General features: G+C 38.1%; 1 protein-coding gene across 5 annotated transcripts in view; it reads left to right on the top strand.

Annotated features, from left to right (window-relative positions):
* The window catches only part of SHLD2 (shieldin complex subunit 2), a 68642-nt gene that overhangs the window by 21372 nt on the left and 34861 nt on the right, over positions 1-12409 (top strand). For 4 of the 5 annotated variants that reach the window (XM_077746417.1, XM_077746418.1, XM_077746419.1 and 1 more), the window contains exons 2-4: positions 1065-2591; positions 6470-6577; positions 12161-12355. In XM_077746417.1, the coding sequence (XP_077602543.1) occupies positions 1070-2591; positions 6470-6577; positions 12161-12355 (1825 nt within the window). In that variant the 5' untranslated portion in view covers positions 1065-1069. Of the gene's footprint in view, positions 1-1064; positions 2592-6469; positions 6578-12160; positions 12356-12409 lie in introns of those variants that run through there. The other variant, XM_077746420.1, reaches the window with a different exon arrangement.

The raw sequence follows: 12409 nt of genomic DNA on the forward strand, positions 1-12409 counted from the left end.
TTCCCTTAGGCCAAGAGCCTTATCTATCTTTTGGTCCCTGGAGCACTGTGAAAGAGTTCTCTGCAAGCTCTAGGACTGGATCTATTTAATAAATTCCTTTTGAAAGTCAGTTATTATCAAGTAAATTACAGTACGATTCTTCATTTTTACCTTAGTCAATATGATGCTTTCTTAGATGTACTTATATCAGGTGCCCCACACAGTTAATGAAAAAAGTTTATAACGAATTTCTTTTATCCATGTATTACAAAGTGACTACTCTTAATTCTTTGTATTTCAGACAAGATTTAAAAATAGAGAAGTAGTTATTATGCTAACAGTTTGGAGTGAGCATAGAAGACAGTCACTTCTACATCTTGAAGAGAGCCTCAAGCCTCAGTTTTTTAAAAATTTCTTTCCCTTCCAGTTTGAACCTTCTATTTTGGTCTTGGGAACTGAGTTCACAGTTGAAGGAAGGAGGCCCCAAAGTTACTGAGATAGTCTGTGGAGTAAAGAAAACAGGAAATTTAAAGGTGACTGTAGTACAATTAAACAAATGCTTTGTTTTTCCGTCTCTACTAACTTGTTATTTAAATGTAATTAAACACCATTTGATGTTAGTGTCCTTAGCTTTATTTTCTTATAGAGTCTTTTTTTTTTTAAGTATCTCTTTTAATTTCTTAAAGAGTCTTTGGGGTCCCTGGGTGGTTCAGTCGGTTGAGCGCCAACTTTGGCTCAGGTCATGACCTCACAGTTCGTGGGTTCCAGCCCTGCGTCAGGCTCTGTGCTGACAACTAGCTCAGAGCCTGGAGCCTGTTTCAGATTCTGCCTCCCTCTCTCTTTGACCCTCCCCTGCTCACTCTGTCTCTTTCTCTCAGAAATAAATAAAACAAAAAAAAAGGGGGGTCTTTATGTGAGGATACTTTCTGGCTATTTTGATTTCTCTTTATGATTTCTTGTATATTTATGAATTTTGTAATTAAATGAAATACCAAAATAAACCTTTTTAAATAATGTTTTTGAAAGTATATTATTAAGTTAATATATAAAAAGTCTGACAAAATACTCATTTAACTATTTTTCAGAAACTATGAGTGACGGACCTCAAGTGCACATTTTTTGGGGTGCTCCAGGTGGTCCACTGAACATGACAGTGTCACAGACCCCGACCTCTTTAGTATCCAGTGATGCTCCCTGGAAAAAAATCCAACTTGTATACACTCGCCAGTCCTTACATCTGAAGGATGAAAAATGTATGCATGAAACTCTTGAAGATTATCAAGGCCCAGAAGGTACTGGCCCCCCAGGTCTTCCTCATGGTCCTTTTTTAACAAATTCTATGAAGGAACCTGTTCATGTGAAAGAAGACTTTATACATTGTATTTCTGAAACAGAGACTGGAAAATCCCAGAAGAGCTACCCCTTAAGGATGGGTGATATAACTAGTTCTGATGTGCAAATGCGTGAACTTAAGGGCGGAGTTCAGCATTTAACAGAAGAAGAAAACTATCAGAAGCTTTTTGGTGACAATAAGAAAATCACAGATGAACAGCATAAATACCAGTCAAATGCATGTGGTCAGAACTTTCCAAGAAAAGTCTTTCAGTTAGCTCATAAGCGTGCAGCTGTCCTGGACTTGGTCTGTACAGAACACATTCATCCAGGGCCGGGGGCTGTTGAAACCGAGTGGGCGCCTACGGGACACCGAGAGGGACAAATCCAGTGTCTGGAGTTCTTTTCTTCGAAGACAGAAGATGAGCCAAGGTCTGAACCTGTTAGAAGGGTCTCAGACCTTAAAATATCTACTGATACTGAATTTCTTAGTATAATGACTTCCAGCCAGGTTGCTCTTTTATCTCAGAGGAAGTATAAAGGACAGCATTTTATAAATAAAGGGCCTGTAAACATGGAGAATGAATCAAAGGCAAGTCATGGAGAAATAACTGAAGATAATTTGATTCAGCCTAAAGATGATTTTGCAGGAGATGAAAGTGGACAAAACCAAGCAGCACATTCCCTTGAACTCTTTAGTCCTGTTTGTCCTGAAACAAAAAGTGGCGACACTCACATGAAGCCTGATAAAGGTCTTGAAGAAGATATAGGATCTCAAGAACTTTTTGATTTTGAAGATAAAATGCACCCCAGTGATGTATGTATTGAGTCGTATTGCTCAGGAATACTATGTTCCCAACTAAATACCTTCCACAAAAGTTCCACTAAAAGAAGTTGGACCTCTGAAGATAAATTGGGCCATTCCAAAGCTCTGTCTAAAGTCCATCAACCATCCAAGAAAATTAAGTTGGTTTCTGATGCAAGAGATCCTACAGCAGTGGGCCAGAGGAATATGTCTAAATTTAAGGGGATTAAAAAGACATCATTAATAAAAGATTGTGATTCTAAAAGTCAGAAGTATAATTGCTTAGTCATGGTTTTATCTCTGTGTCATGTGAAAGAAATAAATATAAAATCTGGGCCAAATTCTGGCTCTAAAGTGCCTTTAGCAACAATTGTGGTAACTGACCAATCAGAAATTAAGAAGAAGGTCGTTCTGTGGAGGACTGCAGCATTTTGGGCACTTACTGTGTTTCTTGGAGATATAATTTTGCTCACAGGTAAGGTCATCATGGGAGAGTGGTAGCTTAAAGCTGTAGGCTTTTCTCCCCACTCCCATTTCTACCCCGCCTTTTTACTGTTTGCCTCCGTGGGAGCCAGCGAGGTCCAGACCTTTCCAGCATCTGTGTTGGTCTCCTCACCACTGCCCGTGTCCTGTGCTTTGCTAGTTCTGGGCCTCTGCTCTAACCTGCTTCCTCCTGAACCTCCCTTCCACTCCTCTTTTAAGAAGACTTCCCTGGTCTCACTCCTCTTTCATTTGCTCTGTTAGCAATCAGGTCATATCATCAGACTTGTTCTTTGTTTTCTTATGGTTTTGTCTACATGGGTCTTATTTTTAAGCCTTTTCTTTATATTAGCAGTCTTATGAAAGGACAGTGTTTCTACTACTTAATCCCTAATAATGCTGCACCTGTCGCATTCTTATTGAGGAAGCAGATACAGATTTTCTATTGTTTTTAATTACTAAAATTATATTAATCACATTTGGAAATGTGGAAAGGAAAACTCTTGATATTAAACCAACCTCACGTCACCACCAGTAATGCTTTGGAGAGTTACCTTCCAGTTATCTTCCCTATGCTCCTTAAAATGTGTATACATACATATAGGATAGTTGATATTTGTTGGGATCCTATTTTGTGTTTTTAAAAAAATTTTTTTACATTTATTTGTTTTTGAGAGACAGAGATGGACAGAGCACAAGTGGGGAAGGGGCAGAGAGAGAGGGAGACACAGAATCTGAAGCAGGCTCCAGGCTCTGAGCTGTCAGTACAGAGCCTGATGTGGGACTCGAATCCACAAACTGTGAGATCATGACCTTAGCCGAAGTCAGATGCTTAACTGACTGAGCCACCCAGGTGCCCCCTTATTTTGTGTTTTAAACTTTGCATGTATGTCAACTTATTACGACAGCTGTATGGAAAAGGTACTGATTATTATCCCCATTTTTTACTTTGAGGAAACGGTGACCCAGAAAAGTAAAGGCTCTTACCCAGTTTCACACATCTAGGAAGTGGCTAAGCCAGGATTTCACCTCGACTCTGGAACCCATACTCTTACTATATAGTTGTAATCATTAAGAACATTCAGTTTTTACCTTGCTTCTTTTTCTGACATAAGAAATCTAACATTGTGTTACATGTTCTCTTTTAACTGAAAATAACTATGCAGTATATTAGACCAGAGACACCAGTCAATTTAAGGATGGGTCCCAGACTGGGAGGAAGCTGAGTAAGCTCAATAACATGTCTAAAGAAAGAATGTGGTAGAGAAGAAGAGTGGGTGAGCCTTAGAAGCTTGGAAGAAGAAAACACGAAGGCAGTCATTAGTGGTTCCCACCTAATGGTTTGCTGGGTGAATGAGAGCCTTGGCTATTGTACATCAGGTGCGTGTGTTAGACTGTCAGGTGCAGCCTCTAATAAGGAAATAAACATGGGCTGTAACCAGGAGGCCCAGCGCGGTCCTGTCCCACTGGCAATGTCATCTTATTTGTTGGCAAGTCGGTTCATCCAGCTCCCTTTGTTCTGATTTAGTGCTCACCGAGCAGCCCTTTGCTTATGATTTGGCTTCCCAGGTGTAAAACTGCCTACAAGGTGAGAATCACCTGCCAGTGTCGTTTCTGTGGCGATTAATGCCTCACTGTAAATTAAAAGAAATTGTGTTCTGGTGTTTTGTTGGTCTCACGAACTTGTTTAATGTGAGCTTGTGTTGCAGAGCTGAAATCTATTTTGGGGATGCTGACAAAATCAGATTCCCCAGACTGTGAAGAGAGAGCTGGGCCCTGGATGGTGGTTATTTTATTACCAAGGCAGTAACTGTCACTGTGTGCGCCTCACAGGGGACTTTTCCTGGCAGCTGGAAACTCAATCCCGCCATCCCTGTGCTCTCCCCTAGTGCCGTATGGAGGGTAGCACCTAGGTGACCTTCTGTCAGGTGACTTTTCCAGTTTTCTTAGCCACTTTCTCATTATGGGATATTTAGATGATTTCTATGAGCACCTTTAAAAATAATAGCGTTTTTTCCCCCCTCTTTTACTTTATTTCCTTAGTAAAGTAATCTAGTCCATCAATTTCTGAATGTTTCTTTTGTTTGTGTGGACAGATGGAAACTTCATAAAAAACAGAAACCTATACTTTCCTAATTAAGTAGCGAAATTATATTTACATAGAGATGTGTGGGCAAAATCCTATTTTAATTAACAGCATCCAGTTGTACATTATTATATCTCTATGTTGAGTATTTCTTACTGTCTACTGATATACACTGGAAGACTGAAAATTTTCCCACAGCAGATGTATTCTAGATCACGTTCCATTCAGTAACAGTTGCCCTTTTGCCTTCATACTTTTAGCCATAGGATGAAGAGATGCTGTAAGTAAGAATTGTCTGCGGGAGACTGCCGACCCGAATTTGCAGGGGACCTGGCACCTAACTGGAAAACCACAGATTTTTAAGAACAGATAGAGAGGCTGTAGGGCTGATCAGTGAGCGGCAATCAGGAGAGCCAGGAGGCAAGGGCTGGGCCATCGAGTCCACTCCACCCTGTCACCAGTGATTAGCAAGTCACTAACCCAACATAGGTTTTACAACCTAGTTTTCCAAGGTCTGTCCTTGAAATTTCTTTTTTGTTCCTTTCTGAAGAGCAGGGATCCTGACGGTCAAGAGTATGAAGAGTCTAAAATGCTCTGCTAGCTATTTCTTGCCAGGCTGAGGGGAGCTGAGTGTTTTTTCAGCAAATCAGTGGATCACATTAATCTTCTTGAAAAATTGCTCATTAGCCCTGGGGGACATGGATTGAGGTGGGAAGGGGATGTGCTAGGAGAGAAAGGAATATATGATATAAAACCGTGCTGGCAGGGCCAGCGGGAAGACTCAAGGGGCAGAGTTCAACAGGTGGGGGTTTGGAGACAGAAGGTGGGGAGGGAGAGGTAGTTCAGGATGATTCTACATTTTAATTTACCTGGGTAGCTCCACAGCGCCAACAAATAAGATGGGTAATGTGAGAAAAAAAGCAGGTTTGATCAATTTTGAATTTGAAGAGCCAATAGAATATCCAGTCAGGAATGTTCCTGAGACAGTTGGGGATAAATGGGTAAGTGGGTTTGAAGCTGGGGAAAGGGCCTGGGTATAACTTTGCAAGTAAATACTTGGAATGTGTGCATCCTTGCTTTTCTTTCTTATTATCTCAAAAATTGGCTACTATTAGGATACCTTTATACCTCTAGCATTTTATGCACCAATTATATCCTGCTTGGGATTGATATGTCTGTCTCTAAATTACAGTTTTGCCCTACTCGAAATTGTTTCTACTTGTTGGTATATATAATTCCACTTTATGATTCTTCTATATCCAACTTAGATCATAGAGCTCTCTTTTTCCTATTGGGAAGTGTTCCTTCAAAATTCTTTGACTTTTAACATCTATAGATGAAGATTATCATCTGTTGAGGGGGAAATAATCCAAGCCCTTTAAGGATATCTTATATTGATATGTGTTTATAGCAGAAGGGGTAAGTGCATACTAATATTGTTCTAGGTACTGCTGCTTTGGGACCATTACTTTGCTTCCTGGCCCTAAATGATTTCCTTTTAATTTCTCAAAATAGACATTATGACATTTTTTTAAACGTAAACAAAAGCCATTAAACCATTGTTTGTGGAGCAGCAAGTTTCCATATTGATAGTGTTCGAATATACAGAAGTAATTCTGTTACTGCTATTTTATCATTTTGTGTCTTTAGGCAGATGATTTAACCCACTTGAACTTTAGTTGCCTGGCCTGTGAGAGACATTAATAATATTTTGCCGTGATTGGCAAGTTAACCACAGTGTGAAGGAATTTATGACATGATCAGAACTTTTTTTTCCCCTTGTCTAGATATTACTGTTCATGAAGATCATTGGGTTGGTGAGACAGTACTACAATCAACTTTTACCAGTCAGTTATTAAATCTTGGGAGTTACCCATCTGTCCAATCTGAAGAATGTAAGATACCTTTTAAATATAATAATTTTTTAGTATTTAATAGTATATACACATATTAAAAAAAAGTTAAAATAGTAATTTTACAAAGTGTTTTTAAACAGGTTAGCTGGACAGTCTTGGTTTATTTTCTTTAGTAAGAATGAAAATAGAATTCGTAAAAATAAACTTGTACATTATAAGTGATTTATTATAAGAAATACTGGAGGTCAGGTTCCATTTTCTTATTTTTCTTAGAGTGTCTACATAGTGGTGGTTCTTAACCTTGTAGGAAGTCCTAGCCTTCTTAGAAAAGCTATTTTCCATTTCTCCAAAAAAAAAAAAAAAAAAAAAAAAGGAGATAGGTAGATAGACACAAAACTTTGCATATAACTCCAAATGGTTCCCTGGACCCCTAAAGTTCTCTGTGGGGCTCCCTAGCCTCTGGTTAGGAACCCTTGAGGTCATGAGAAAAGCCTGGGCCTCCCAGTCAGACTGTTGTTTTGAATCCTTGTTCTTCAGCCCAGCACTGCTAGGCAAGACTGCCTTCCTTCTCCGACATCCATTTTCTCTTCTTTAAAATCAGCAGTGAAGAAGCCCAGAAGCTATCTTTTTCTCCAAGAAAGAAAAAAAAAATGAAGTAAGGGAGATAGTATAAACTGGTAGTTAGAGTCTCTGGAGTCAGAATGAGCAAGATTTGAATCCTGGCCCAAGCACTTACACAGTCTGTGTCTTGGCAAGTTACTTAACCTCATTGTACCCCTGTTTCCTCATCTGTGAAATGGAAATTAAAATACATACATAGCTTATAGGGTTGATGTGAAGATTTAATGAGAGAATGAATAATGAGGTATTCAACCTTCATGTAATATATAATAACAGTGCAGAAAGATCAGTGGGAGAAGTAATAAGCAAAAGATATTTGATGGAATACTGTAACAGTGTCGTAGAAAGATAGCTATCAGTATATAAAAATACACTGATTTTACAAGAAATTAATTAGAGTAACAAGAAAGTTGTATGGCATATATGGAAGATACAGCATGGAATTCCAACCTGTGAATAATAAGAATTCTCAAAGGAAGGCAGGGTGAGTAGAAGAAAGTAATAACAATTAGAACAATAACAATGGTATTTGGAAAGGGTAAGTTTTCCCTGTATCCCAAGGAAACTAGTTAGCAGAAAATCTGCACTGACATATTCTCATAAAGTAACTGAAGTTGAGTTCTTTGTCTACCCAGTTTATATGTATTAGGTGTTGACACTGTTTGAGGCACTGTGCACTGGGGATATGGGGGTGAGCAGTGTCGCCCTGGTGCCAGCCTTCATGGTGCCCGTGTTCCTGTTGGTGGGCAGATATGGAAGACCTACAGAAATGCCTATAATACTAGCGGCTGATAATGAATACTGTGAAGGAAACTAACAAAGGGCAGAGAAGGGAATACCACAGATCTGGCTGTGAAGGCTGCTCATGGAGCACAATTAGGGAGTTAGGAAGTTATTACAGTAGTTGAGGTTGAGAGATAATGGGTGGCCAGCAGAGATAATGAGAAATGGATGGATTTGAGATATAGCTTAGACAGACCAGTCCTAAAGAAGAAATAGAGAAAATTATTCAAGAACTACTGTACAAAAAAGTTGTTTCTCACATCATTTCACAGGAGAATTCTACCAAGAGACCAGATAGTACCAGTGCTCTGAAAACTATTCTAGAATATTGAAGAAGGAAACTTCCTAATTCCTTTTATAAAGTAAATAAAACACTGACACCTAAACCAAAGAAAGACATTACCAGTAAGAATACAGACTAGAATTATACATGTATATTGATATACAAAGTCTAAACAAAATATTAGTAAACAAAATCTAACATACATTAAAGAAATAATGATCAAGTGAGATTTTTTTCCAGAAATGGAAAGATGTGTTCAATATTAGAAGATCTATGACCATCATATACCATGTTAATAAATCTAAGGGAAAAATTGTATGATTATCTCCATAAGTATTGACAAAATTTAGCACCCCTTTATCATAAAAAGCACTCTAGGAAATGGAGTTGAGGGATACTTTCTCCTTCAGGATCAATAAATGTAGTATCAATACAGTGTTACAATTATAATAGAATTGATACTGTGTCACTGAAACAGATGTATTTAGTCCTAATGCCAGTATCTTATTTAATGGAGAAACTCTAGAAGCATTTCCACTACAATCAGGAACAAGGGAAGGATGTGCGCTATTTCTGATGCTCCTCATCATGAACCAATACACCTAGAGAAGCAGAGGTATCTGAATGTGAGGAAGAGTAAACACTGTATGTGCAGATGCTTTGATAACATGTCAGAAAAACTCCAGGGAATCAAAGAATCAACTCAAACAATATAAGAAATCAGTGGTGTAATAGGATACTAAGATTAATGTTGAAACAATCAACAGCCTGCATATACACAAACACTAAACAGAGCACATGATGGCAGGGCAAAACTCATTTGTGAAAGCAATAAAGATGATACTTCAGCATAAATTTAGCAAGAAATTTGCAAAACCCATATAAGGAAAAAATTTTAACCACTCTGGAAAGAAACCAAGACATGAACAAATGGAAACACTACATTCCCCGTTCATGAATAAGATGACTCAACATTGTAATGGTATCAGTTCTCCATAAGTGAATTTATAAATACAGTGTCATCTCAATAACAATATTAGGAAGCTGTGCTATGGCATATACAACTTGATGCTAACCTTCATATGGAAAAACAAACATGCAGGAAGAGTCAGGAGAACATTCAAAAAGAAAAAGCACAAGGGACCATGCTTGTGAGATAGGCATTAAACTGAAAAGCCTCTATAATTGAAACAGTGTGATACTGGTGCATAAATAGACAAATGGACCAGTGGAATAGAACAGGAAGATCAGAACTAGACCCGTATACATATAATTTAGTATATGACAAAGATGTTATCTGAGATCACTAGGTAAAAGGTAAACTTTTTAATAAATGGTGGTGAGGCAACTAGGTAGCCATTTAGAAAAAAGACAAAATTAGAGTAGTATCTCACACAAAATAGAAGAATAAACTCCAAATGGATTAAAAATATAAATATAAAAAATATAACCATTCAATTACCGGAAGGAAACATAGATGAATTTCTCTATCATCTTGGTGTAGGGAACACTTTCTATTATTACTCAGAATACAGAAGCAGTAAAAAAAAAAAAAAAAAAAAAAGGAAGAAAAAAAGTTGAGGGCACCTGNAAAGCCAAAAGACAATCAGCAGACTTGGAGAGAATATTTGCAACATACACCTTAGACAAAAGGCTAATATTCCTAATACAGAGAGAACTCTTACAAATTGAGTGACAAAGGACCTGATAGGAAAATGGGGAAATGGCCTGAGTTATTCAAATTAAAACTACACAGAAATATCATTTCTTACTATCAGATTGGCAAAATTTAAAAATATGATAACACATGCTGTTGATGAAGCTGTGGGAAAACAGGCCCTCTGACACATTGCTGGAGGCAATGAGAATTGCTACAGTTCTTCTGGAGAGATATTTGGTGATAAAAAATTACGTATGTGCTCACCTTTCAACCCAGCAAGCCTACTTGTAGGAATCTGTCCTGAAGATCCAGCTACAACACGAGGCAGTATCTGTAATTGCAAGACACTGAGAAAAATAGGAATGTCCGTATATAGCAGAATGCTTGGTTAGATCATGGAACATTTCCGCAGTGGAATACTATGCAGAACTAAATTAATTTTATTATTTTATTTATCAAAAATTTTTTAAAATTAAAAATATTTATTTATTTTGAGAGGGAGACGGAACATGAGCAGTAGAGAGGGAAGGGGACACAGAATCTAAAGCAGGCTCTAGGCTCTGAGCTGTCAGCACAGAGCCTGACGCGGGGCTCAAACCTGTGAACTGTGAGATCATGACCTGACTTGAAGTTGGGTACTTAACCGACTGAGCCACCCAGGTGCTCCATTATTTTACTTTATTTTTTAGTAGACTCTACACCCAACATGGGCCTTGAACTCATGACCTTGGGATTTAGAGTTGAATATTCTACTGACTGAGCCAGCCAGGTGCCTTGAATTATACACTTAAAAAAGGTGAATTTTATGTATGTGAATTATGTCACAATAAGGCTGTTATAAAAATATTATTCTGATAATGGATTTATGCTTCATCAGACTACCAGAAGCATCTGTAGTATGTAAAGGAATACAGATCCCTTTCTTTTTGCCCGGAGATATACCCCCTCCTCCAAGTATTACCTAGAAAACTCCCAAGACATTTTTCCAAAACCCAGCTCCAATATTCCTTCAGTAAAGCCTCTTCCAGCTTGCCTGGGCAGTTGCTTTTGTGTGTTGTCAGGGTGCTTACGTGTAGCTCTTATACCCTAAGCCCAGTGTTTGTCATTGACTGTCTCTAGGTTGATAATTCCTTCTGTGCAGGTATAATGACAGGTATGTCTTAGTATCCCTAGCACCTGACATAATGCCTGGCACACAGTGGATGGTTTTCTGATGAGTGAATGAATAATGAGGCTTTAGTGTGGCATAAGAAATACATTAGAATGAAGATGTAAATGGGAGAAGGAAAGAAGAATTGTTTTTTTTCCTAGTGAAATCAGCAAATAGACCTAACCTGAAAACTACTTAAGTGCTTTTTGCTAAGATTGTACTTTGATCAACAATCCACCATATATTCAATTCTACCTCCCTTTCCTTCAAGGAAATTTAATGTTAATCAGCAAACTCATCAATCTGTACGTTGAAAATGTGTGCATTTTTTTTATGTGTAAAGTATATCTCAAAAAATAAGACATATTGAGACAAATCACTTAAAAATAGAAGGAAAACTTCCAAATGGCATAATGACCAAAGAACTAAATAACTGCTCTAATCATCAAGAGGAATGTTCCAATGTAACACATGCTCAAATGTCAAATGAGAGCTGGAGAGAAAAACTCTCCAAGTTCAGGGGAAGAAGTCACTGAGAGCCTCTCTAAAGTGGTTGTTCTTCTGTGTAGTATTTGAATGAGGTAGAGAGGATGACAGCATTGTAGCCAGTGACAGTCGTAAGGACAGAGGCATAGAAGTGGGGAAAAGGAAGGAATGTTCAGGAGGTCAGGTAGGTGACCCTTATGAGTATTCAGGTGAGAAACATAAGAGCCTTGAGGAAGAATGCAGTGGTTGGGATGGTTGTGGAAGGTGTGAGCAAATCAGACTGCAGCGATTAGGGGACTGAATGGGTATGAAATGGTCATGGAGGAGTAAAATAATAAATAAGTAAATAACTGAAATACCGGTCTTAGTTAATTGGTAGAAAAATGAAATCAAGAAGGGAACAGGGCAAGTTATTTCTGGAGATGGTAAATAATTCTAATCCCATTGGTTAAAAATAATGAAGCTTATGTTTTACATCTAAACATTTAAGAGTAATTTACATATTTGTAGAAACAAAAGCATGTTTTTTTTTACATTTAGTCACTTTACAAGATAAAAAGCATGTCTAAGAAAATATTGTGTTGGCAAGAAAATACAATTTTGCCGTCTTTTCTGCATGTGTATGTCTTTCTTTCCTAGATTCCAGGATAGTTAGTGGTGGTGTACTTCAAGACTTACTGGCATACGTGTCTTCAAAACATTCCTATCTCAGAGATCTCCCTCAGAGGCAGCCTCAGAAAGCGAACGGTATAGAATTTGTGGAATTGGAGGAGCTGCAGCCGGACGTGTTAGTCCATGCGGTCCTGAGGGTTGTTGATATCACTATACTGACAGGTAAACACTGGGGGCTCCTTCTTAATTTTAGATTATAAAGTAATTAAGATACAA

This window comes from Crocuta crocuta, unplaced genomic scaffold (assembly GCF_008692635.1).
Source record: "Crocuta crocuta isolate KB4526 unplaced genomic scaffold, BGI_CrCroc_1.0 scaffold28, whole genome shotgun sequence".
Classification (NCBI taxonomy): Eukaryota; Metazoa; Chordata; class Mammalia; order Carnivora; family Hyaenidae; genus Crocuta; species Crocuta crocuta.